Source organism: Haliotis asinina, chromosome 5 (genome assembly GCF_037392515.1).
Source record: "Haliotis asinina isolate JCU_RB_2024 chromosome 5, JCU_Hal_asi_v2, whole genome shotgun sequence".
Lineage (NCBI taxonomy): Eukaryota > Metazoa > Mollusca > Gastropoda > Lepetellida > Haliotidae > Haliotis > Haliotis asinina.
In genome coordinates this window covers 28,993,646-29,018,480 of record NC_090284.1, presented here as the reverse complement: position 1 = coordinate 29,018,480, position 24,835 = coordinate 28,993,646, and the positions used below count along the sequence as shown (strand labels likewise).

Here is a 24,835-nt window from a genome sequence, read left to right as displayed (position 1 = left end):
TTACAACAAATTGCCGGTTACAACGAACAAATTCAGAAGTCCCGACTGATTTCCTGTATATTGTTATGAATTAACTACCGTATACACCGAACACTGATAGTACGAATTATCTGTTACAACGAACAAATTGACGGGTCCCTCTGTGCTATTTCACGCGTTGATTGATGTGTTTACAACGAACAGCTGATCCGAATCCACTCGCATGTCATCTCACGTGTCACCAATTAGCTTGTGAAAACAAACAGGCTTCCTCACATGGGGTCAAAGGGATACTAAAATAAACTTACCTGTGAACTTTTATTATATATTTAATCTTGTTAATCTTGTTGACATTGTCAAGGCATAAATAGCGATCTGGGAAGTCATTCTCTCAAGTCAGCATGGAAGGCTTGTCACGGAAACGTAAAGCTCTAGATCTCGACACAAAATACCAGATCATCCAAGCTGTAGATGCAGGCGGAAAATCTAAGACTGACATTGCAGCAGAATTTAAAATTCCCAAGTCCACATTAAGCACCATACTTAAAGACAAGGAGGCGATCATCTCAAAGTTGCAGTCAGCAGAATATGGAAGCAGTCGGAAGAGAATTCGAGTTTCCAATTTTGAAGATGTTGAGAAAGCTCTGTTTGAATGGTTTAAGTCTGTGCGGAGTGAGAATATTCCACTAAGCGGCCCGATACTTCTTGCAAAAGCTGACGAGTTTAGTGTCAAACTTGGACATACAGATTTCAAGGCCAATCAGTCGTGGTTAGAGAGATTTAAGAAGCGACGAGGGATATGTTCAGCCATGACACACGGAGAAAGCTCGTCTGTTGACACCAAGTCAGTTGATGATTGGCTGACGTCACAGCTTCCAGTGCTGCTGAAGAACTACTTACAGATGAAGATATAGTTACGGCCGTGAAGAAAGACAATGAAACAGTTGATAGTGATGAAGATGACAGTGAGACAGTGGCAGAAATGGAAGTGAAGACGACAGCAGAGGCAGCAACATGTTTAAAACATGTAAGAGACTTTTTCTTGTCAAGACCAAATGTGCCGTTGTCCGTCTTTGATAACATTAATGATTGTATGCAAGCTCTGGAATCTATTCAAATGTCTGCTCGTGTTCAAACTAAAATTACCGATTTTGTTACAGATGCATAATAAAATACATGATCGATGATGAAATGAATGATCCATGACAATTATATGTTCGTTGGTTTTGTCTTATTTTATTTTCCGTGTGAACATGATCTTGTCTGAAATCAGTGGCGTGGTGACGATTCTTGGTAATTTCCGAATATTCACGAACATTCCCGATTCGCTTAGAACGAACTTCGCTTACAACGAACTGAAAACAACAGTCCCTGTAAGTTCGTTATAAACGAATATTACTGTATATGTGAATCATTTCTCTAATTGGTTGTCACTTTATGGATCGATCGCACTCACACTGTGTGACCCACCTCTCAGCCAGCCAGTATCGATCGATTCAGATTTAGACATTTGTTTAGTCTAGTGAATAGGCCAGCCCACAGTGGAGGCAACCCCCACTTTGGGTTTGTGTGAAGGCAGACAGGTTGTGTCTGTGTCATGGAATTTGTGAAGATGGGGCGTCTAAATCCATGTTATTGATAAGTATAAGACTTATATAATATATGGCCCCAAACCACCATTAATAGTACTACTCTTTTGCTATGTACATTTTTTTTGTGATTTATTTTTTTCTCGGTTTCCATGGAAACATTTTAGACTTAGTCTCAAAATGGAGGTATGGGCTTCGTTTCCGGAGCAGAACTCAAAAACCATTAAATATTTTTCTGCAATCCTTGGTAGATATATCAATCTGAACCTATAGTGGTGCCTTTGGCTATGTACAAGTTTGTGTGATTTATTCTTTTCTTGGTTGCCATGGAAATGTTTCGGACTTAATCTCAAAATGGAGGGATGGGCTTCGTTTCAGGAGCATATTTTTGTGCAAAACAAAGAGATTAAGTAACTGTCAGATGATTTGTCCTTTCAAATATGTGGGGGCAGGGGGGATATGTCATCTTCTGATGACTCTTGTTGTTCACACAATGTTTATGGCTAACAATTAGTCTTGTGTTGGGATATCCATGAAGCTGGAAACTTGTTTCAGATATGTTTACATGAGAACAAGAGTTTTTAAGAGTGCTATGTGAGTATTTTTTACTTGTAGGGAGAAAAAAAATACAAGATTAAATATTGTTATGACATTTTTGGAGATCTTTGTTCTGTAAGATACCCGATCAAGTAGACACTTTTTAGCATCGTGCACTGTTTAGGTCATTTCAGTGAATATTCTTTTTTATAGTCGATGCCTCTTCTGTCCGTCCATATTCATTTTGTTTCTGGAGCATAACTCAGAAACCGTTCAATATTTTTAGACCAAACTTGATAGATATAGTAAGCTCAGCCTATGGTTGTGGCTGGTGTTAGTTTTATGGTGGGGTGGGCTTCGTTTCCAGAGCAGAACTCCAAAACCATTCAATATTTTTCTGCAAAACTTAGTAGATATATCAATCTGAACCTATAGTGGTGCCTTTTGGTATTTACAGGTTTTTGTGATTTATTGTTTTCTTGGTCTCCATGGAAACGTTTTGGACTTTGTCTCAAAAGTGAGAGGTGTGTTTTGTTTCTGGAGCAGAACTCTAAAACTTCTAAATATCTGTCAGTAAAACTTGGTAGATATTTGTGGCAGACCTCAGAGTGGTGCTTTTGGTATCTACAGGTTTTTGTGATTTATCATTTTCTCGGTATCCATGGAAACGTTTTGGGCTCAAAATGTATGGATGGGCTTCGTTCCCAGAGCACAATGTGAAAAACATTTCATATCTTTCAACAGATCTTGGCAGATATATGAGGGAGATCTTGAAATTGTGATTTTGCTGGTTACAGATATATGGCATTTATAATTTCCATTAATTCCATGGAAACAACTCAAAGTCAGTCTAAATAAACAATGAGTAACTGTCAGATGATTAGTCCTTTCAAACATGTGGAGGCTGGGGGAAAATGTCATCTTCTGATGACTCTTGTTTGAAGAGCAGAAATTGATGTATCAACTGCCTTTTTACTTCATGAGGCCATCAAAGTGGAAGATGTAAGTATGTTATACTTACTGTTCATAAGAATGACATACCCATTTTACAGAAAGAAAGAAGAAGACAATTGGAAGAGGCAGCTTGAAGAAGAAAAACGGAAGTTGGAGAAACAGAGAGAGGAAACAGAATTATTGATAAGGTGAGGAGAAATAGTACAGGGTTCAGGCAGATTTTTGTCCATATCAGTTATTTCATAGATACAAAGATGTTGATCTGAATAGCCCATTGGCAAGTAACCGTAAAGATTACCCAAAACAAATCTAAAGGGATGAAAATGAAACCACCATTTTCCTTACATTTTAAAAAATAAGAAAAAGAAAAAATGGAGAATGTGTCCTTGAACACCATCTCAAAACAACACAATATAGTTGTACATGCACTGGCAGTGTTTCAAATAAGACACTGTTGATAACATGAAAGTTGAAATAATGCTGTGTGAACGTGGTAAGTTGCTTGTGTATAAGGACTGTGTAACAATTCAACAGGGTTGGTAACTCATGCTTTTCATTTGAGATGCAGGCTGGCTATTGAATCACAACATGGTGTGTTGCCACAAATATGTACACAATCTCTGCAGGCACCACAACGTATATAAGATGGCTAAATGTAGATATCTGTTTGGCATATTCATAATAAAAATAAGTAATGTTTGGAGGATCTTGTCAGTTATTTTCGCTAGTTCATTGCATTTTGATGCTGTTAATTTTCACTTCACCTCAAAATGTTCTCAATTCTCTCATGGAAAATAGCTGAGTACTGGCCAGGTGACATGTTGTAAATCATACATATACCCTCATACAGTACACTTCTGGACTAATGTAACTGTGCATCATTTCATGTTAGGCCATTTTCTTTTTGCAAAAAGATAATCAATAATGTGATCTGTGGTGTTTTCCTTAATTACTGTTAAACAGATGAGAGGATTACATGTATATCAATTTCTGTGTGATCTGATCATAGGCATCATGGCATGCCCTTGAAGAATGCATCTGTCAAAAATTAGTTCACGAATTGAGTATCTATGTGTCCACCATGACATGATCCATTTCATCCCAAGCTTGCTCAGTAACAAACAGGTCTAGAGTAACAGCTGCTCAGTGGAGTACTGGAATGTTCTGCTGTCTCTGGAAATTCGTCACAATATGTGTAACATGTGGACGGGTATTATCTTGCTGAAACATGAAGCTCTCACCACCTGAACACCTTGCCCTGCCTTCATTGTCCAGAAGAAATCTCACTCGTCAGTGAGCAAAACACCATCCCAATGTTATCTCCTGTACCATACTGTTTGCACCAGACAAGACATGCCTGTCAGTGACAATGGAGCAAAACTGGATTTATTGCAGACAGTCTGGGCTTCCTCCGTCAGTTCTGTACAGTCCTGGAACTGATTGGACATAAGTCAGGAATGGTCTGAGCAGTCCAACTGTCAGTCTAGAATCGATTTCTGAGATGGATGGACTGAATGTGGTTGTCATGCTGACATGACATCATGAGTGGATGGCCAGTGCGAGTTAAATCTCGCTTGTTCCCATTATTTTGAAAATGTCTCCATAAAGATGAAATCATATTTCGATGGACACCATGTCTTGCCACTATATTTTGGCCCATTTGAGTCTCCACCATACCCAAGGCGTGGAGACACTGATTCTCAGTATGCTTTGGAATGACGTATGTACAGTTTAGGGTGAAATTTACAGGTTTTCCGCAACATATTTCAGAGGCTATAGAGTAATTAACCGTTGTCCAATTTTCAATATCAGGTGTGTAAACAGGTGCCAAAAAGCATGCCTAAAGTGTATTATGTGACACCAGTTGTCATGGAAAGCGCTTTGCTACATGTTTTTTTAGGGTTATTTCTACAACTTTTCTAATAACTTTTTTCATGCAATTTAATGTTATGCACAGTTACATTTTTCTAATATATCTTTATCAACATTTTCTTTAATTGTAGCAGTTGAAGGTCTTCCTTGTCTGGGATTACCTTTCTGTGTTTTTATACCCTTTTGAATGGCTTAAACAGATTCTCTAGAATTCTTCATTTTGATATTTATAGCAGAATGTTTTCAGTGTCCCCTAGCCAGTAATGTCTGCCTGCAATGTAAAAACAAATGATTGAGGGTTGTGGGTCACCTGCAAAAATGGAAAATGTGAAGTAAATATTGGGCTAGGAATTGTTTTGCTGATATAATGTCTGTCTGTGTATGATATCATGTATTGCTACACCTCTGTCTCTATGGTGTATGTGAAGTAAATATGGGGCTAGGAATTGTTTTGTCTATAGAACATGGGTCTTTGTGTGATATTGTGTATTTCTACACCTCTGTCTCTATGGTGTATGTGAAGTAAATATGGGGCTAGGAAATGTTTTGCCTATAGAACATGGATCTTTGTGTGATATTGTGTATTTCTACACCTCTGTCTCTATGGTGTATGTGAAGTAAATATGGGGCTAGGAAATGTTTTGCCTATAGAACATGGATCTTTGTGTGATATTGTGTATTTCTACACCTCTGTCTCTATGGTGTATGTGAAGTAAATATGGGGCTAGGAATTGTTTTGTCTATAGAACATGGGTCTTTGTGTGATATTGTGTATTTCTACACCTCTGTCTCTATGGTGTATGTGAAGTAAATATGGGGCTAGGAAATGTTTTGCCTATAGAACATGGATCTTTGTGTGATATTGTGTATTTCTACACCTCCATCTCAAATCATGCTTTGGTTATAACAGCATTTCTATTTTTTTATTTGTTGTTGAGAATGTTGATTTGTCATGCAGACGCAAACAACAAGAAGCAGAATTATATCAAAGTTTAAAAGAATCCCAACAACTGGCTCAGAAACTACAAGATGAGAAAATTATGCAAGAGAAGAAAAAGTTGGAAGAATTAAAGGTATTTATGATTTGCATTTGAAACTCTCTCATAGTTCTTAGTCACTGAACTTTTGAGAACTGAGTTATCAAGTGGTTTCTGATACAAGAGACCCCGTGAAAGTCCTGGGGTAGAATAGGCCTTCAGCAACCCATGCTTGCCATAAAAGACGACTCTGCTTGTCGTAGGAGGCGATGATGGGATCGTGTGGTCAGGCTCACTGATTAGGTTGACATATGTCATTGGTTCCCAATTGCACAGATCGATGCTCATGTTTTTGATCACTGGATTGTGTGGTCCAGACTCGATTATTTACAGACTGCCACCATATAGCTGGAATATTGCTGAGTGCGGCGTAAAACTAAGCTCACTCACTCACTCTGATACAAGAAGTTTAAGATAAACAATGGATAGACAAGCTCACTTGAATTGTAAAGGGTAAGTTAAATAAACTTTTGATTTCCCTGAATAACCAAGCCCTATTACATCACATCAATAAATTCCCCATTTTGGCACTGATCACACTCGTCACGATATGGCTGAGATATTGCCGATGTGAAGTTGAATATTAACTCACTCACTCACTGATCACACATTAAATCTTTTATATATTCACACGGGTCTTCTTTGTTGGAATAATTATGATATCAAATAATTATCCCCTGTAACATGTTTTGCAGGGCTTATTAAAATGCACTCAGTCCGTGCACATTTGTCTTTTCTGGAGCAGAACTTCAAAACTGCTCACTATTTCTTCAACAAACTTTGCACAGACAGATCTAGTGGTGTACTGGTGCCTTTTGGTAGTTTTGGAATTCTAAATAAAATATTTTTGGCAACAAGTGCAACTTTGACTCCTCTTTTCCTGAGGAGAACTATAAAAATGTTCACTATTTCTGGACCAAAACTTGGCACGTTGATTGGTCTGGTGGTGTACTGGTGCCTTTTGGTGGTTTTGGAATTAGGAGAAAAATGTAATGTGTTCGCAAATTTTATGAATGTGAGGTAGAATTGATAGTCTTTAAATGAATCATGCTAGTAGTATATACAATGGGGGTTCTGGACCACTTTCAAGAAAAGTCTCTACAAAGCCTTATTTACTAAATAAGGCTTTGGTTGGGTCCTTAGCTCTTGCTACTATTACCCCTACTACAAAAAAGTTGGCGGTAATTACTGTGCCTATGTCACGTTTATATCGATGAAACAGTTTAACGTGAACCGCCTACGATCTCTTTGGTGTTCATAATAAAGGCTTGCTGGGCTTTTTGTATCCCCTGTTCTATGTACTTTTTTTTCTCGTCCTCGCTGATAGCAGACTTACGAGACTTGGATCGAATATCTTGTTTCATTCCGTTATATTTTGTGAGTTCAGAGAGGATTGAACGAAACTCCTCTTCTGAGATCTTACTATCAGAGAGTGCCGTGGAAATACGCTCACTCACTGTGTTCAGCTTTGCTTCGGCCAGAACCCTGATCTCGTCGTGTTTCAATGCCTTACGATGAAGTCTGCGTGATACTAACTTAAGCGCCAATCCTGCCAACCCTGCCACCCCAGCTGTTATTTCAAAACCTAGCACTATAGGTGCAGCCACGATGGTAGCCAACAACCCAACGCCTGCCGCCCCTAGTCCCATGCTGGTTGCCATAAGGGTAGTGTCAGCCCCGTCCACGATATTGAAAGCTCTATTGTACTTCTTACATAGTTCTTTCCGCGTGTCACGGTCTTGTTCTAGTTGACGTTTCACATCACATAACTGCCTCAAGCGGAACCCATCTACGGTTTCCAACGTCTTCGCTACTTCCTCTACGACTGGGTACAGACCCATCCTATAATATATATTATGAAAGATATTTTAATTGGGGTTCAGTTAATACTCTATCAATGTATTTGAAGTCTACAAGTTCTAGATTACTACTCAGGGTAATAGGTGAGAGGCTAATAGACTTTCCTGTTGTAATAAAAACCCCACTGAGGCTTATTAAGCGGTTTATAGGACCCGTGGGGGTATCCTGTTGTATAACAATACGACAATATTTGCTTCTGTGTTCATCATACCAGTGTATTGACATCCCGGGTAAAAATTGGTGTACTCTTGAGGTGTTTTCATTGTCTAAACCAAAGAAGACTTCTATGATGAGTGTGAAAGGGACTAATATTCTATTAATAAGATATACGCTAAAAGTATTATTGCTAAATGTTAATTTATTTTTTGATCCAGAACTTAACCCCCTTTTTTCGTTACTAGTAGATATCATGTATACTAATTCCTTCTCCGGAATGAAATCCCCGGGCCAGATACCGTTGTTCCTAATCTTAGTGATATACCACGTATTTACGTCTACTGTGATATAAGGTGAGGTGAGTGTTAAGTTGATCAGCCATTTAGGCTCTTTAAAATCTGATAACGACACCCGTCTGTACACGTTGTCTTTGAAGTGCAGGATATATAAGGTGTCTTCCTCACCAGGCTGATCGAATCCCTCCGTATCTCCTAGGTCGTTAAGCGTAGTGTTGGGACGATGACTGGCCATTATTATACTATTACGATATAATTTCCAACTGGTTTTTTGATAATAGTTCAGGGGTGAACTTCATACCCATGAAGTGTATGTTGGTAGGTAGGAAGATATTGGTTAGTGATATATTGTTTTCCACGATCACGTTGACCCCCTGCAGACTGGTGTTGGAGTTGGAACCCACCCGCACGTAAACGTTGCAAACTTGATACTGGTGTCGTTTCACCCACCCGAGTTTGATCCCCTTCACGATCTCAACATCATTCCCCGATGGTTCCCCTAGGTAGACTTTGATGATCAGTGTTGAGTTTGCCGGTAGACTCTCTAGTATAGTGACCACGCCTTCGAATTCAGACACCAACTGCAATTTCACGTTTTGTATGGCCGGTTTACTCGTTAGCATGTGGGCTGCCATAGTGTCGAGTGGGCTGACGACTACGCTACGTCTCTGAGTTGGGACGTAAGCCACGAGCAGGGTTCCATTGTTCACGACTTTGTTTAGGTGGTTGTCTTTGTTATCTGTGAACACGTAGGGAGAGACGAGTCTAATATTGAGAAACCAGTCGTCGTTATCGGGTAACAACACCCACTTGTCATCTTCGGTGAAGACGAGCATATATGGTTTGTTTTGGACGATGGTAGTGCTCTCAACATCGTCTAAGTCGAACAGTTTACCCCCGAACGATGGGTATATTATCCAGTTATTACCGGTGTTGACAAGGGCGTACTTAGTGTTGACTTTTGCTCTTGCGGTATCTACTATATCACTTAGGGCTCCACCGGAGGTGACTTCAACGCGTTTGTAAATGTTGTTTTTCAGTTGAAATGCGTACGATGTACCATCTACTCCGGGAGCGTCGAAACCGCGCGTGTCTCCGAGGTCGGAGATCCCGATATTGACGCATTTTTTCACTCCGGGCCCTTGTGCGCTGGTCATTTTACATGAAGCGTTAAGCTGAGGTATCCTATATTTACAGGATTATGATTTATATCTAACACCGATATTGTCAGCTCAGGTATGTTGCCCTGGGTTAATCTCTTATACTGCCGTGGTGAAAACGACTCGGTTCTTCCGTCGTTGTATTTCTCAGTTTTCACCGGCACTGCTCTCAGTATAGTGGAAGGGTGACCTCCTTGAATGTTGTACGTTGTGCTCACCTGACTGAGATGAATGTACAGCTCTCTGTACGGTACTAGATCGGGTAACTTCGTGCCTGTGACGGTTGTTGTTGGTTTTATCTCGTCAGGAGACATACCGAGTATCCTCGCTAATGGTCGGCCGAGTCTCAATGAGGTTCTTCCGTTGTTGATTAACACCACTGTGCCGTTTGAGTCGTTCATCTTGAGTTCAGCTCCCAGGGGTTTGAAGACCTCGTCGTTTAGAGAGCACACGCTGTAGTAGCCGTCAGTTATCTGACTGCGAGTTCCACTGACGAACAGCTTATTGTTGCTGAGGTTGATGTTAGTCCATTGCGGTAGGTAGGTGATATCGCAGAGTGCGACTTCGAGTTGACCTGACGTGTTATCGATCGCGTGCGTCAGCTGAACGGCCTCACCGCTCGTTATTCCTGGAAGTGTTATGTACATGTTAGAGTATATATGCTCATAATATAAGAGTTTTAAAATGTTGTTTTACCCTAAACTGGACGTAGATTTCTCCCCCATGAAGATCGTGGTTGCTCCTGAGTTGTATTTCAATGCCCAGCTTTTAGATGTGTTCGATAAGTATAAGCTTTCGGTGACTAACATCAAGGCAGTCCACGCTTGGTTCAACAACCCTATGCAGTTCTGGCAGAATCAATTAAACTTTGCCGTGTGGTGCGCTACAACAGGGTGTGGTGTGACATTGACTGACACTCGGCGTGGACCGCTGAGTCAGTCTGTGTTCAAGTTCCACGTGTACTACCAGGTCAGACGTATCCTTAAAGAGATCAGCGCCCCCCTCCCACAGGACAAAGCGTGGGACGCAACAAACAACCCGTACGATAGACGGGTCTACGAACGTATTTGCAATGAATTCGAAATAAACCCGAAGACGGATTGGCGTTTGCCGGGGCTGAACCACGGGTTGGGTATTCCTTACAGCGATGGGCTCTCAGTAAAAGCATTTAAGAAAGATTTACTAACAAACTTTATGAAACGAAAAATGTTTAGTACTGAGAATTTTTTCCATGCATTGGATGATATTGTTCCTAAACCTACCAAATATGGACCAAAACCAGTGAAAGATGCAAGTGATGATTTAGTGAAACCAAGTATACTTAGGCAGGACTTTGCTTTGTCGAGTAATGAATGGAGGGATGATCGTATGGACTTTGAAGGTGGTGTTGCTTTCACAATCCAGAAAGTGGAGCAGTCAACCGCAGACGGGTGGAAAATGTTCATGCTGGATACGTCGAAAGGATTCACTCGTGCCGGGGTAGTCAGGTTGAACGACTCGATTCGAACGTACGTGTGGGCGCTGTTGGGTGCGCAGTCGATGACGCGTTCCAACATCATCGGTAAGGGAACTGCTTTCGACGCTCAGACACAGTTCGTTGCCAACGTTGAGGATGCTATCAATTCTCCAGTTGATCTCCCGCGGGCCATCGACCGTTACCAAAACGTGTTAGAATACGCCAGATCGAAAGTCAATTACGTGTTCGGCGTGGGGCTGTACATGGCTCCGAGTGATATGCAACTGAGAGTAAAAAAAGTGGTGGGTTATAACGAAGGATCAAAAGTTGGGTATCAACCCCGATATTAACACCACCTATATCCCACACATCCCACCACGTGAAACGGGTATAGTGACGTCACCCCCGGAGTCTAAAGTTCATGTGGGGGTACCCCCCACACACCCTCATATGCAGGCTCAGCAACATATTGATAGTAAAACGGCCCTGGTGGTTGGTGGGGTAGCTTTGGGACTTATTTGGTTAAAGATTTCTTAGCCGCTACGTACACCAGACCCGCCACGGCGACGATGGCTGCCCACAGGTTTTGACTGAGCCACGTGGCAGTTTTAGCCAGAGCGCTCTACAACCACGAGACGATGCTACCCAGGATGCCGGGAAGGGCATCGGCGGCTTTACCAGCCAGTTTAGCTAGGCCTTCCCCGAGTTTTTTTATCCAGTGTTTAACACCCCCACCGCCACTTGGAGTTCCGCTGCCGGCAGACCCCACAGGGGTACCCCCTGTCAGTGACACCACCAGGGTTGATATGATGAAACCCAATGCAGTCAGAATGCTGGCGATGGTGATCCCTTGCTCCCGGAACAATATCCGAATCCTGTCTGCTAACGTGGTGTCTCGGTAGAGGACTTGATTGATGGTTTCCCCCACACGGTTGGTCTGGGATCGAAGCTTTTCTTTGTAGCCGGACGCTGTCTCCAACCAGGTCTGCCTTTCTTCTTCCAAATTACGTATTCGTTCCTCGATGGTGGCTTTCATAGACTCGTCCTCAGTTTCACCGAGTTTTTTCTTTTCGTAGGCGATGCGGTCGTCTATCTCACTCATTTTGGCCGTGCTTTTCCAGAGCTGACCACGAATGGTTTGCATCAACAGGTCCAACCCCTTCAGTTCCCGAAAGGTAATTTCGAGGCCCGGGAAGGGCTTGTTCTTGTAGTCGTCCAACACCTTTTCAATATCATAAGTCATGTTTTGAACCGATGTGGCGTCCCTGATGCCTTCCAGATCTTGACGGGCCTTCGGAGGAATCTCAGGTCGCGCGCCACCGTACTCTGTGAAACCTAGTTCGCGGACAAAGTCAGGTCCATGTCGACCGCTCAGTGTTGCTAAGGCAAGCGGTTTTCTCGTGCGTTGATTCGCGAGATCGATCTCCTGGTTATTATATAAAAAACACAGCTTACCCTTGCTATCGAGGGTAAACTTGGAATAGTCCCTTACCCACGGCTTGATTTTGTCTCTCTTTTCAACTGCGTTGTAATAATTGTCGACGGCGCCCTTCACGAGTGTGGTAAATGAGATCTCCTGCTTGTTTATATCTTCAACTTCGTCGACAGCCGGCTGTAGGCCAGTACTGAATGAGGTCTCCTGGTCATCATTGAATGCCTGGGCACTATCGTCCCACATATCATTCATAGGTATGTCTTCATCCATTATTTAGTATTAAAAATATATTTCGTTTATATATAACAATGTACGGCAGAAAATTAGATCCTTTCAGAAGATTGAGAGAGCCATTAGGAGCCAGAGCCGTGCGCCAGTCGGTGACCATCACCAACAATCCCAGCAAGATAGACCAGAATCAAACTCTGCTGGTTAGATTTCCAAACCTTGGTGAGAATGACCTCATTGTACCAGGCACTGTTCGACTGGCGTTCAATATCACGTTGACCTCCGACAACGACAAACGCGAGCTAGTGCGGAACGTGGGTCGAGCCATCATCAAGAAAACGACCGTCAAGATCAGCGGTAACGAGGTGCTGAGCATCGACGACAGCGACGTGTTTACAGGGATCTCTGGAAAAGCGAGGGTGAACGAGTCAATGATGTGTACCAGGGCATCAGCAAATCAACCCGGGCGCGCATAGGGTATGTCTTCACGCAAGACCAGCAAGACAAACTATCGGACGGTGAAAAGGCCATCGCTCGAGCATACGGGAATCGATTCTGCGTGCCGCTCGACTTCGAGTTGCTCACGGGACACGCACCGTTTTACCAGGCCGCGCTGGGTGATAGGCTCGAATACGAGCTCACGTTTAACGACTATAATAAAGTAGTGCGTACGCCGAGCGGTGATGAGGCCTTTTATACCATAGACAACATCTCTCTGGAGTTCGACATGGTCACTAGCCCGGAGCTGGCCAGGCAGGTTCGAAGCCAGTACTCTGGGAAGATGGCTATCCTGTACGATCGCGTACTGAGGCATAGATCAGTCGTGCGAGATAAGAGCGACACTGTGTGGAATATCAACCTGAACGTGCCGGCGCGATCGATGAAAGGTATCCTGGTCATCCCCGTGGAGTATTACGATCCATTCCGGAGGGACAGCGAGAAGTTTTTCAACCCCGAGATTGAAAAGGTGGAAGTGACCATCGAGGGCGTGCCAAACCAGCTGTTCAGTCATGGTATGAGACCACACCAGCAGTGGGATGAGATAAAAAAGCTACCAGTGGGGGATTATATAACAAAGGACCTGGACCTCGGCTCCGTGCAGATCGGTGAATACCTGACCACCAAGTACGCCCTATGGTTGGACATGCGATCCACGGATGATGATAAACTGCACGGTAGTTATAAGTGCGCCGTATAGATAATGGCAGCGAAGGGATAACCATCCAGATTACTAAGAAGGCTCAACCCGCTGGTAAGTTGAAATTATATCTGTACGTTATTATGGACGCGCAACTTAATATAGACAATGGGAGATTTGTGCAAGCCATCTACTAGTGGGGGAGACCCCCACACACCCCGGGGGTACCCCCACACACCCCGGGGGTACCCACAACTACCCACTGACCCACACTGCGCCATAGTGTGCGGGCAGACTGGCTGTGGGAAGACCGTTTTCGTGTTGGATATGTTGGAGGGTTACTACAAGGATGTGTTCGATAACATCGTTATCATGTGCCCTACTCTGAGCATGAATAAAACGTACGAGCGACCTTGGGTGATGACGGACCCGGACGTACACAAAATCGACCCTGGAACGCGCCTGCAGGACTGGTTGAAAGCTCTTCACGAGAAATTTAAAGGGGAACCGACGCTGTTCATACTGGACGACTGCAGCGCTAATCGCGAGATAACAAAAAAGAGAGACATGCTATCGTACCTGGCCTTCTCCGGCCGGCATGCAAATCACAGCGTCTGGGTGCTAACGCAGAAGTTCAACTCGGTGTTGAAAGACCTCAGGGAGCAGACGCGATGGGTGGCCTTATTTCACTGCAAGGACAGGGATTCGTTCGAGGAGTGTTTGAGAGAGAATGATGTGATGAGCAAATTAGAACGGGAACGGGTGAAGAAACAGCTCGCTGAAACTAAACACGCTAAGCTCGTGCTCAAGACCGACCAACCAGTAGCATATAGAGTGTGCTAAGCAAAGCTAAGTAAAGCTAAGTAAAGCTAAGCAAAGCTAAGCAAATGCTAAGCATATAGCTATGATATTTCAAGTGTTTGTCGTGTGCAACTTAACCTTCATTTCTCTGTGTTTTGTCTGCATCGGGTATTATATAGTTAAAACTAAATCTTACTTGTTATATTATAAGATGGAGTGTGAGGAATTGCTCGAACAGTTGGGGGGTACCCCCACGCCGCCGGCAGGCCCCACTGATGATAAGCGAGAGAAACTGGTGGCGTTGGCTGTTGGCGGCAAAGCCAAACATTACTTTGGAGACTACACTCCGGATAAAATTCACAAAATGTCAGCCGAAGAAATCGATAAGCTGTACGCTAGATACGAGTCCCGGCTCGGAGCAGAAATGACAAAGACAATAGGATCGGCTATGACCCAGATATACACCGGTATTGTGTCATACTTCCTTCCCATTCCACCAGAGCGCCGACTTTACCTGTGGGAGGACCTAGATAAAGACCCTTTTATCGAACACGCTGTGAGCTCTATTAGCTGCGAGCTGTATCACAAATATGGTATGTTGTTGGCTCCAGTGACGGCGGCGATTATCAGGGCAAAGTATTGTCAATTTGAGAGAAAGAATAATAATAATAGTATAGATGGATGCTGCACAGGAGACCCCAGTGGAGGTACTGAGGGAAGTGGGGGAACCCCCCACACCCCCAACAGTGACCCCTTCACAGGAACCCCCAGTGGTGGTACCCCCTACAGTAACCAGGCAGAAGAATCCTAAGAGAGTAGCTGCCGGTAAAAAACGGTGGTGTAACCAACATAAAGTAGCCAACCCAACCCGACTGTTGTTGGCTGTAGGCGTAACTGCTGCCGTGGTTATAACATGGTTATACGTGGGGGTACCCTCCCACAGTGAACCACCACCCAACAGTGAGCGCCCCACCCCCACAGTCGACCCGCATATCATGTTATAATTTTAATATTTTATATCATATACATAATGTCTGAGGGGAAAACGTTCGTCAACGACGCATACCACGCCACAGTGGTCGCCAGTCTAGCCGTAGGGTACGCTCGGTTGACTAAAATGGTGCTTAAACAACCAACTATCAAGCTAGATTTCAACCTGCAGGATATGGGTATGCTCATAATGAACCTTGGTATGGCGATGGCCACAAAAGACATCCTAGTAAAACAAGGGATAATACCTGAAAATATAATGAAATAAATATAGGATGGCCACGATAGCTATGATGGCCGGTGGGGCGTTAGTGAATGCCCTGGCATTTTCCGGGAGTAATTTCCTCTTCTCGAAACTACGAGATGATCACGCAATACAGGAAGAAAGGAAAGGACGATCTCGCTACTGAGAAATTACAAAGGGCACAGGCCGAGTACGCTAAAAAACGCCTCCAGAGGATCGATTTTATTAACGAACAACTCACGCGTGAAAACCATGCCGTTCAAACATTCAACGATGTCGATGAAGCAATGAAAGAATACTACCTACTAACTGGTAAACGATTGGAACCGCTCAATAAACCCACACTCGCTCAGTACTACACACCATCCAAGGGACAAATGAATCGTGAACTGGTCTTCATAGTGTTGGGTATAGCAGCTACTGCGTTGGTTGCGAAGCAATTAAATTAAAATACCTATATAAGTAAACATGAGACCCGCTCCATACCGATGCGAATACATACTTATGGGGAAGACCGAGGCCTGTGGTAGGAAATGCAGGAATCAGGGGTTCTGTTGTTTCCATATGGGAAGTCCTAACTACACGTGTTCTGTGTGTGGTATCGGGGTTAAAGGGCACTACTGTCTATGTAAAGCTCACGGAGCGAACGTAGTCAGACATCAACTCATCTACGAGAATAAAAAGGGCTACATAAAAGAACGTAGGCAACTGCTCAAGGTAGACTCCAATTAAATGTTACTGTGAACCAATTAGACATTGGTTCTCTTAGGTGTAAACACTATGACTACTGTGCGCGAGCTGAAGCGGGTCGCAAAACAGAGAGGTGTGATCGGGTATTCTCGAATGTGGAAGTCAGCATTGTTGAGATTACTAGGTTTAGAAGCCCCTCCTACGGTAACACAATTAAAAGCTCAAGCGAAACAGCTTGGATACACTGGTTATTCAAACCTGGGGAGAGCCGGGTTAACCGCATTGTTATCACATGCCCCCGTAGCAAAACCTCCCACTGTAAAACAACTGAAAGCCGAGGCACACGATTTGGGTTTAGGTGGGTATTCTCGTATGAGAAAACCACAGCTTGTAGAATTATTACGACAGAATAGAGCTATTGACCTACAGTTCGTGCGCACTGAGCGCGCTGTAGGCAACTATTTGAGAGGTTGGCGCATGCACGTTGATAGAAACATAGACATTACAGATATCAAGCCTCTGATAGCTGATAAGGTCAACCAGGAACTAAATAACCTAGGAAGTATCAAGTTTCAGATCACAGTGAAAATGTCGCTCGATAAGCAGGTTGGGGGTCCCACAGGGACCACTGAGTATGTTCAGCCTTACTTCCGAGGTAAACAAGAGGTCGTCACACACACAGAGACCATTGACACATCAATCGATACCAGTTTTCAGCAGATACGAGAAAACCTAGAACGCTACACACACTTGGGGTCCGGGTGGGCTGTAGATAAAATCGATAATGTCTATCTAGACATAGCTAACTACGTGCCGTTCAGAGGCGGGTCATACCTAGCCTTGCCTCCCTACTATAGGAACAAACATGCCATAGTAAACGTTAAGAATAGAGGAAACGATTGCCTGAGGTTAGCTATCAGGTCAGCCTTATTTCCAGCTGACACTCATTCAGATAGGCTTTCTAGCTATCCCCAAGATGATGGGCTCAACTGGGATGGTATAGATGAACCCACCCCCATATCCCAGATCACTAAAGTAGAAAAACAGAATAATCTGGCTATAAATGTCTTTGGGCACGAAGGTAACACAACAATAGTACACAGGGTCAGCCCGGTGAAGGATCGCCAAGTTATCAATATATTCATGATCCAGCGAGGTGATAAGTATCACTACACATGGATAAAACACTTTAGCAGGCTGTTGTATGACCAATCGGCACACAGAGAAAAGACCCACTTCTGTGAACGATGCCTACATGGCTTCACACGAGCTGATTTATTAGAATCCCACCGGGATGATTGTCAAGGTGTGGGGCAGACGGCCATACGAGTCGACATGCCTAAGGAAGGTGATAATATCCTAAAATTCAGTAACCACAAGAACCAAATGTCTGTGCCTTATATCATATACGCCGACTTCGAAGCCTTAGTTGTGGGTGGGGATTCCCCCAGTGGTGCCGCCGGCGAGGCTCCCTTCACCCACAAAACACAAGAGCATAAAGCCTGTTCGTTTGGATACATTGTCGTCCGTTGTGATGGGGAAACGAAAGCTCCGGTAGTGTATAGGGGCCCTGACGCGGCTGAAAGGTTTCTAAAGTGTTTGCAGGAGGAAGAAAAAATTATTAGGAATGCATTGTATAAAATCGCTCCCATGCGTATGACCCGAGTCGACAGGCTAGCTCACGCTAGTAGCACTAACTGTCACGTGTGTGACTCACCACTTAACGGTGATTCGGTGAGAGATCACTGCCACATAACTGGTAAGTATAGAGGCGCCGCTCACAGCGCGTGCAACCTCAAGCTTAAAATCAACCCTAAGACAATAAACATCCCTGTTGTCTTTCACAACTTGAGAGGGTACGACTCACACTTGATCATGCAGGCCATCGCGAAAATCGATGGTAATATAACGTGCATCCCCAACAACATGGAGAGATACATCTCCTTCAGCTTAAACGGACTTAGGTTCATTGACTCGTTTCAGTTCCTCCTGTCGTCACTCGACAGTCTGGTCAAGGCCAACAATACCTTCCCTATCACCGATCGATACACAGACGCCGAGACTAGACCCCTGCTTATGAGGAAGGGTGTGTACCCCTATGAGTACATGGATAGTTGGGTCAAGTTCACCGAGACCAGACTACCCCCTATTGACTGCTTTTATAGCAAGCTGAATGAGGCGTCCGTCTCAGGAGATGATTACTCGCACGCGACTAACGTATGGAATAAACTGGGTTGTAAGAACCTGGGTGATCATCACGACCTGTACTTGAGGACAGATGTACTGCTGTTAGCCGACGTGTTTGAGACGTTTAGGCGGACGTGTTTCAAGTATAAACTCGACCCCGCATGGTATTACACCAGCCCAGGTCTGTCGTGGGACGCCTTGCTTAAAAAGACCGGAGTTAATTTGGAATTGCTCACAGATTACGACATGCACCTATTCATTGAGAAAGGTTTGCGAGGTGGGATTTCCATGGCATCCAAACGATACGCGAAAGCAAATAATCAATACGTGAAAGGTTACGATCCTAACAAGCCAACCAATCACATTCTCTACCTCGACGCAAACAACCTGTACGGCTGGGCCATGAGCCAGTATCTACCTACAGGGGGATTCGAATGGGTACCCCACGTTGATGTTATGGGGGTTGCACCAGATTCGAACAAAGGGTATATCCTCGAGGTTGACTTAGAGTATACCAAGGAATTACACACATCACACAACAGCTACCCCCTGGCCCCCGAACGTATGAGGGTTAACCCAGACTGGATGTCTGAGTACCAACATAACTTGTTAGGTGGGCGTGTGACAGACGTTGAAAAACTCGTGCCTAACTTAATGAATAAGACCAAGTACATCGTTCACTATCGCAACCTACAGCTGTACCTGTCGTTGGGTATGAGGCTGACCAAAATACACAGGGTACTCATGTTCGACCAGAGCCCATGGATGGAGCCCTACATCAGAATGAACACAGACCTACGAAAAAAAGCCACCAGTGATTTTGAGAAAAATCTCTACAAGCTCATGAACAACTCTGTGTTTGGTAAGACTATGGAGAACCTGAGGAAACGCGTGACCGTGAAGCTGGTTCGGTCGAGTGAGGAAGACAAGCTCAGGAGATTGATAGCCAGTCCGGCATTCAACCGTAGTAAGATATTCACAGACAACCTGGTTGCCCTACACATGAAGAAAAGCCACATAAAATTCAACCGGCCTGTTTACGTGGGGATGAGCATCCTCGATTTATCCAAACACCTGATGTACGACTTTTACTACAACGAGCTCAAGAAACAGTACGGCGACAGGTGTGAAGTGCTGTACACTGACACGGATTCCCTGCTGTTAGAAATTCGAACCGAGGACGTGTACGAGGACATGAAAAAACACCTCGATTTATACGACACCAGCGACTACCCTAAGACCCATACCATACACAGTACGGTAAATAAAAAGGTCCTAGGTAAGATGAAGGACGAGTGTGCTGGCACGCCCATAGCTGAGTACATAGGTTTGAGACCTAAGATGTACTCCATACTGAAAGCCGACAATAGTGAGATCCGGAAGGCTAAGGGGGTTAAGAAGTATGTGGTGAAGCAACACATCAAACACGCCAGATTCAAGGAAGCCCTGTTCAAGACCCGTACCTTTAGGCATAAAATGAACACACTTAGAAGTGATGGACATAAGATATACGGACTGACTATAAACAAGACGTCCCTGTCGCCTATGGACACGAAATGTTGGATAGCTATTGATGGGATAAACACATACGCGTATGGACATGAAAAAAATTGAGGCTATTTACTACAGCCCGCGTGGGTACTGGAAAGGAGCTAGCGCAGTAGATAAGCTAGCTAAAATAGCGCGAGTACCCCCGGAGGAAGCCAAAGCGTGGCTTGAAAAACAAGCCCTGTGGCAGATCTATTTGCCGGCACCACGCTACGTGCCTAGAAGGAGGTTCGGTATTAACATACCTAATAGCGTTCACCAGGCAGACCTACTGTTCCTACCCCACGACAAGAGGTACAAGTATGCCTTAACCGTAGTGGACGTAGCCAGTCGTTACAAGGAAGCCAAACCCTTGACCACGAAAGATTCGGCCCAGGTAGCCAGAGGATTCGAACGCATATACAAACGCAGCCCGCTGACGTGGCCAACAGAGCTGCAAGTTGACCCCGGACGGGAGTTCATGGGTGTCGTGTCACAACTGCTAGCCAAACACGATACAAAGGTCAGGCGTGGCACGGCTGGAGCCCATCGCAGCCAAGCCATAGTTGAGAGATTTAATAGGACTTTGGCTGAGCGCTTGTTCGGCTATCAGTATGCTAGGGAGACGGCCACCCCTGGAAAACGATCGACTGAATGGGTCACGAGGTTACCCAAGGTGGTGTCGGCAATCAACCATGAAGTCACCCGTCTCACCGGTAAGAAACCGGCAGACGCTATCAAACTAAAATCAATAGTTGCAGAGTCGGCCGCTCCATTGCGTGGGAAGGAGAAACAGATACCAGATAGGGCCCTAGTGAGGTATCTATACCAGCCGGGGGAGCACGAGGGTGATAACCGTAAGCGGGCCACCGATCCTATATGGTCAGTCAAAACTTACAACATAGATAAAGTGGATATGAAAGCCGACGAACCTAACTTGTACTACTTGAGGGATGGGCCGGGTAGGGGGTTTGTAAGAGAAGAATTATTGATCGTACCGTACAGCACAGTGTTACCTCCTACCAACACACGGTAATAGTAGCAAGTAGGCACAGTAATTACCGCCAACTTTTTTGTAGTAGGGGTAATAGTAGCAAGAGCTAAGGTCCCAACCAAAGCCTTATTTAGTAAATAAGGCTTTGTAGAGACTTTTCTTGAAAGTGGTCCAGAACCCCCATTGTATATACTACTATGCTACATGTTTGGTTCCATCTAATTTGCCAGCACAGTATGTGTATCTCCATTCTGCCATGATCGATTTAGAATGGAAACTCCTTCATTCTACAGAGGACACTGTGTAATGTGGCATGGGATGAGAGGTGAATTGAACTTGACAGCAGTGGTTGGCGCTGTTCATATTTTTTTAAACATTTCAACATAAGAAAATATTCTGTCTCAGCAAAACAAACTACTGTTTATTCAGTGCAATAATGTAATACCTAAGAGCTTGTTTTTATAATCCCAACTTCACACGAATGAAACCAGCCTACTGTTTTGTGTGCCGTGTTACTCTACCCCCTGGCCACACGATAATACAATCATCTGACCTACTTATTTTCTTGGAAGTAGAGTTGGGCAACAGGTTGAAATGGCAGACAAGCCAGTGTTTGCATTTTGTGAAAGTTTCAAATATAAAGCAGTCTAGCTAAGTATCCTCAGTACTTTTCGTTACACTCCACTACTGAGTCTAACTAAACCTTATGGGAGGTCGTGTCAGGTAACCTTTGACCAATGAGAATTCAGCTTACCAAATCACGAAAGTGCTCATTCACACATACCTTTTGAACTTTTTATCTCAAAAAGGTTTGTACCCGAACGATTCCGAATGCTATTTAGCGTACGCTCACTTTTGGTTGATGCACATGGCGTACGTACAACCATGACAATGGTGAGTAAACAGTCACTGAAAATAGTGTTTTTGGCAATATTCAAGGATATTATCTTGCGGAAATATCAGCTAATGGTAACCATGTCAACAGAAACCCCAAAGCATATATACTGCAGGTCAAATAACTGTGTTATATGCAGATTTTTGTTCGTGGAGAGATATGTGTCAGTGACCTGAATATTTTGAAAGTCCCTCCAATCCCTAAATAGATTGGATTGGTTAAATCTATTTAACCGTCTCGTGTTTGACTGGATGGTCATTGGTCACTCAAAGGTCATTGGTCACTCCCATAAGGTTTACTTAGACTCAGTGGTGGAGTGTAACGAAATTCACTGAGACTAAGTTTACTTAGACTGAAATATAAAGTGAAAGTGGAAAATATTTGACTGGCTGTTGAATCAGAACCTCCAGAATCGAAAAATATATCCTTTCCTGATCAAAGACTGTTGATTTTTATGATTGTCAAGTGTCAATCAAGCTTCCACGTACTTGCCTCCACCCCGGCATGCGATGAATGTGTGACAGTGCTGCTTTGTCAAAATGTGTGTACATGTGTGTACATGTGTGTACTAACTTGCGATTCCTTGGAACATTGCTTTCATCATTTGAGGATGGATTGTGGCCAAGCTTTTTTCAAAGTTTATGAACATGTCAGTGAAAATCTTGCGGGGAAGATGGCAGAGAGAAGAACTCAATTTTTGACATGTATTTTGTGAGTGATGCAAAAGGACATAAAGAGCCATAAATTTGGAGTTTTGCCAGACCGTTATCTTGCGAATTTCGCATTCTAAACAATCAAATATATCTTTTTCCAGGTAGGTAGATGTTAACTAATGTTTTTTACACATTTTGTATAGATAGGGGTGCTCTTCGCATTCTGATTTATATGCTATTGTTTATGTTTGTGGCTGTGTATTGTAATTGAGTTTGAATATCTATATATATATATATTATAGAAGGTAATATGATTGTGAAGTTCCCTGATAATTGTGAAGGAAAAATATCATAAAACTGTATTTTTTAGTTTAAATAAATGTTTTTTTAGCATTTTCATCATGTCTGTTGCGATGATATTAGTCATGTTACTGGTCAAGCTAAAGTAGTGTGGCAGTACTATATATACATGCACAGTGAAGCCCAGTGAAATCAGACTTTTTCAATAAAAAAATTTGAATTGTGTCTGTAGAAAATTCCAAAGTCCGTGTCAAAATCCATGGAGTTGTTGTTATGATCCACCATCACTGTGGTCAAATGGAAGTAGCTCTCACAATAAGATTTGTTAATTATGCAAAAAATAAAAAGTGCGATGAAGCATCCTTAAAATCAGATGGGCGTCAGTGCAGAATTGATGCCGTCTGACTTTTCTGTGCAACCATTCAGAATCTAGTGTTTTCATGATTCATGATAGAATTCTGAATAAAATATTTTCAATGCTTTCCTTCCACTCTGTCAAAATATTTCATATGATCATTAACATGATTATTTTGCTATTGCAGGGAATATTGATGTCTTTGTCTTTGTCTTGTTGTTTAATCTTTTTGTCCATATTTTTAATTATATTTCGTTATTTAGATATAGATATATTACTTAGAACTGGCGCTGACATCGTCACAGATTAAATGAAAAACACTTTCAAAGACAGTCGCTGCTTTTTGACTGAATTTAACATATACCAGCCACATAAAGAAACTGTGCATTGTCAAAATATTATCCCAGTTGATAAGTATGATAACAATGTCAAAGGTACATATAAACTTTAATGGAGGGATCATGAGACCATTAGAAGTTGGGAGAATTTCAATTGAAAAGTCAATCACAGTGACACACGTGTCCACAAGTGGGACAGGGGTCAAATGACCATGTCACAAGCTCAGTAAGTCCACCACTGCCATTGAGAACAGCAGTGTGTTGACAACACGTAGGGATGTCACACCAGATTCTCTCAACATCTGTTGCAAGGTCAAGGACGTTACCTGGTGGATGAGGAAGACGGTGTAGATGTCGATCCATCTCACCCCAAACACACTCTATCGAGGAGAGATCCAGTGAGTGTGCAGGCCTAGGCAGTCAGCCAACGTTGTGGTGTTGCAAGAAATCAATAGCAGCCCTTGTCATATGAGGTTGGGCATTGTCCTGTTGGAGCCAGGACCATGGGCGAAGAATCTGATCCCTGTAGCCCTCTAGACAGAGGTTTGCTTGACAGGCGTTTATGTCCAGTAACACCACTTATGTAGTATCTAGGCTATTTCATATTCCTGATTGAAAGCATGTGCGCATTTCAAAAGCATCATGTTTGTCTTTTGAGAAGAGACGTGAGGAAATGGAAGATAGCCGTCCTCAGGTGAGTCCACATAATTGTAGGACTTGAGGTTGATTGTTGTGATCCTAGAAGACCTGATTGGCTGCATATAGTTGAGTCTAAGCACCTGAAATGGTAGACTAATAAACTTGGAAGTGAGTCATCACCAATGAACGTTTTTAATCTCCATGGCACTGTAAGGTCGCCAACCCTTCTGAGGTTAGCATCTCAACTGTACAATCGCATGCACTTTCTCAACTGAAAGATAAAAGCAAGACACATTCCAGGAGTATCAAGTGTCTTGACAGATACCCTATCCAGGCCAGCCAATCCATATTCCAACAGAATGGAAGGTCCATTTTGCTTGGTACACCTGAAGCAAAATGGATCTTCCATTCTGTTGGCAAAACAGATGTTTTGTCTATTCTTAGCTCAACACCTCAAGACATTTTAATTTTGCTCTTTGAAAATGAAGAGTTGAGCTTTTCAAATGGGTCACAATAAGTGCAATA

General features: G+C 43.3%; 1 protein-coding gene across 1 annotated transcript in view; it reads left to right on the top strand.

Annotated features, from left to right (window-relative positions):
- LOC137283502 (SH2 domain-containing protein 4B-like) overlaps window positions 1–24,835 on the top strand; it is a 267,928-nt gene that overhangs the window by 182,656 nt on the left and 60,437 nt on the right. The window contains exons 5-6 of the mRNA XM_067815036.1: window positions 3,158–3,247; window positions 5,890–6,004. Coding sequence (XP_067671137.1) covers window positions 3,158–3,247; window positions 5,890–6,004 — 205 coding nt within the window. The remainder of the gene's footprint in view (window positions 1–3,157; window positions 3,248–5,889; window positions 6,005–24,835) is intronic.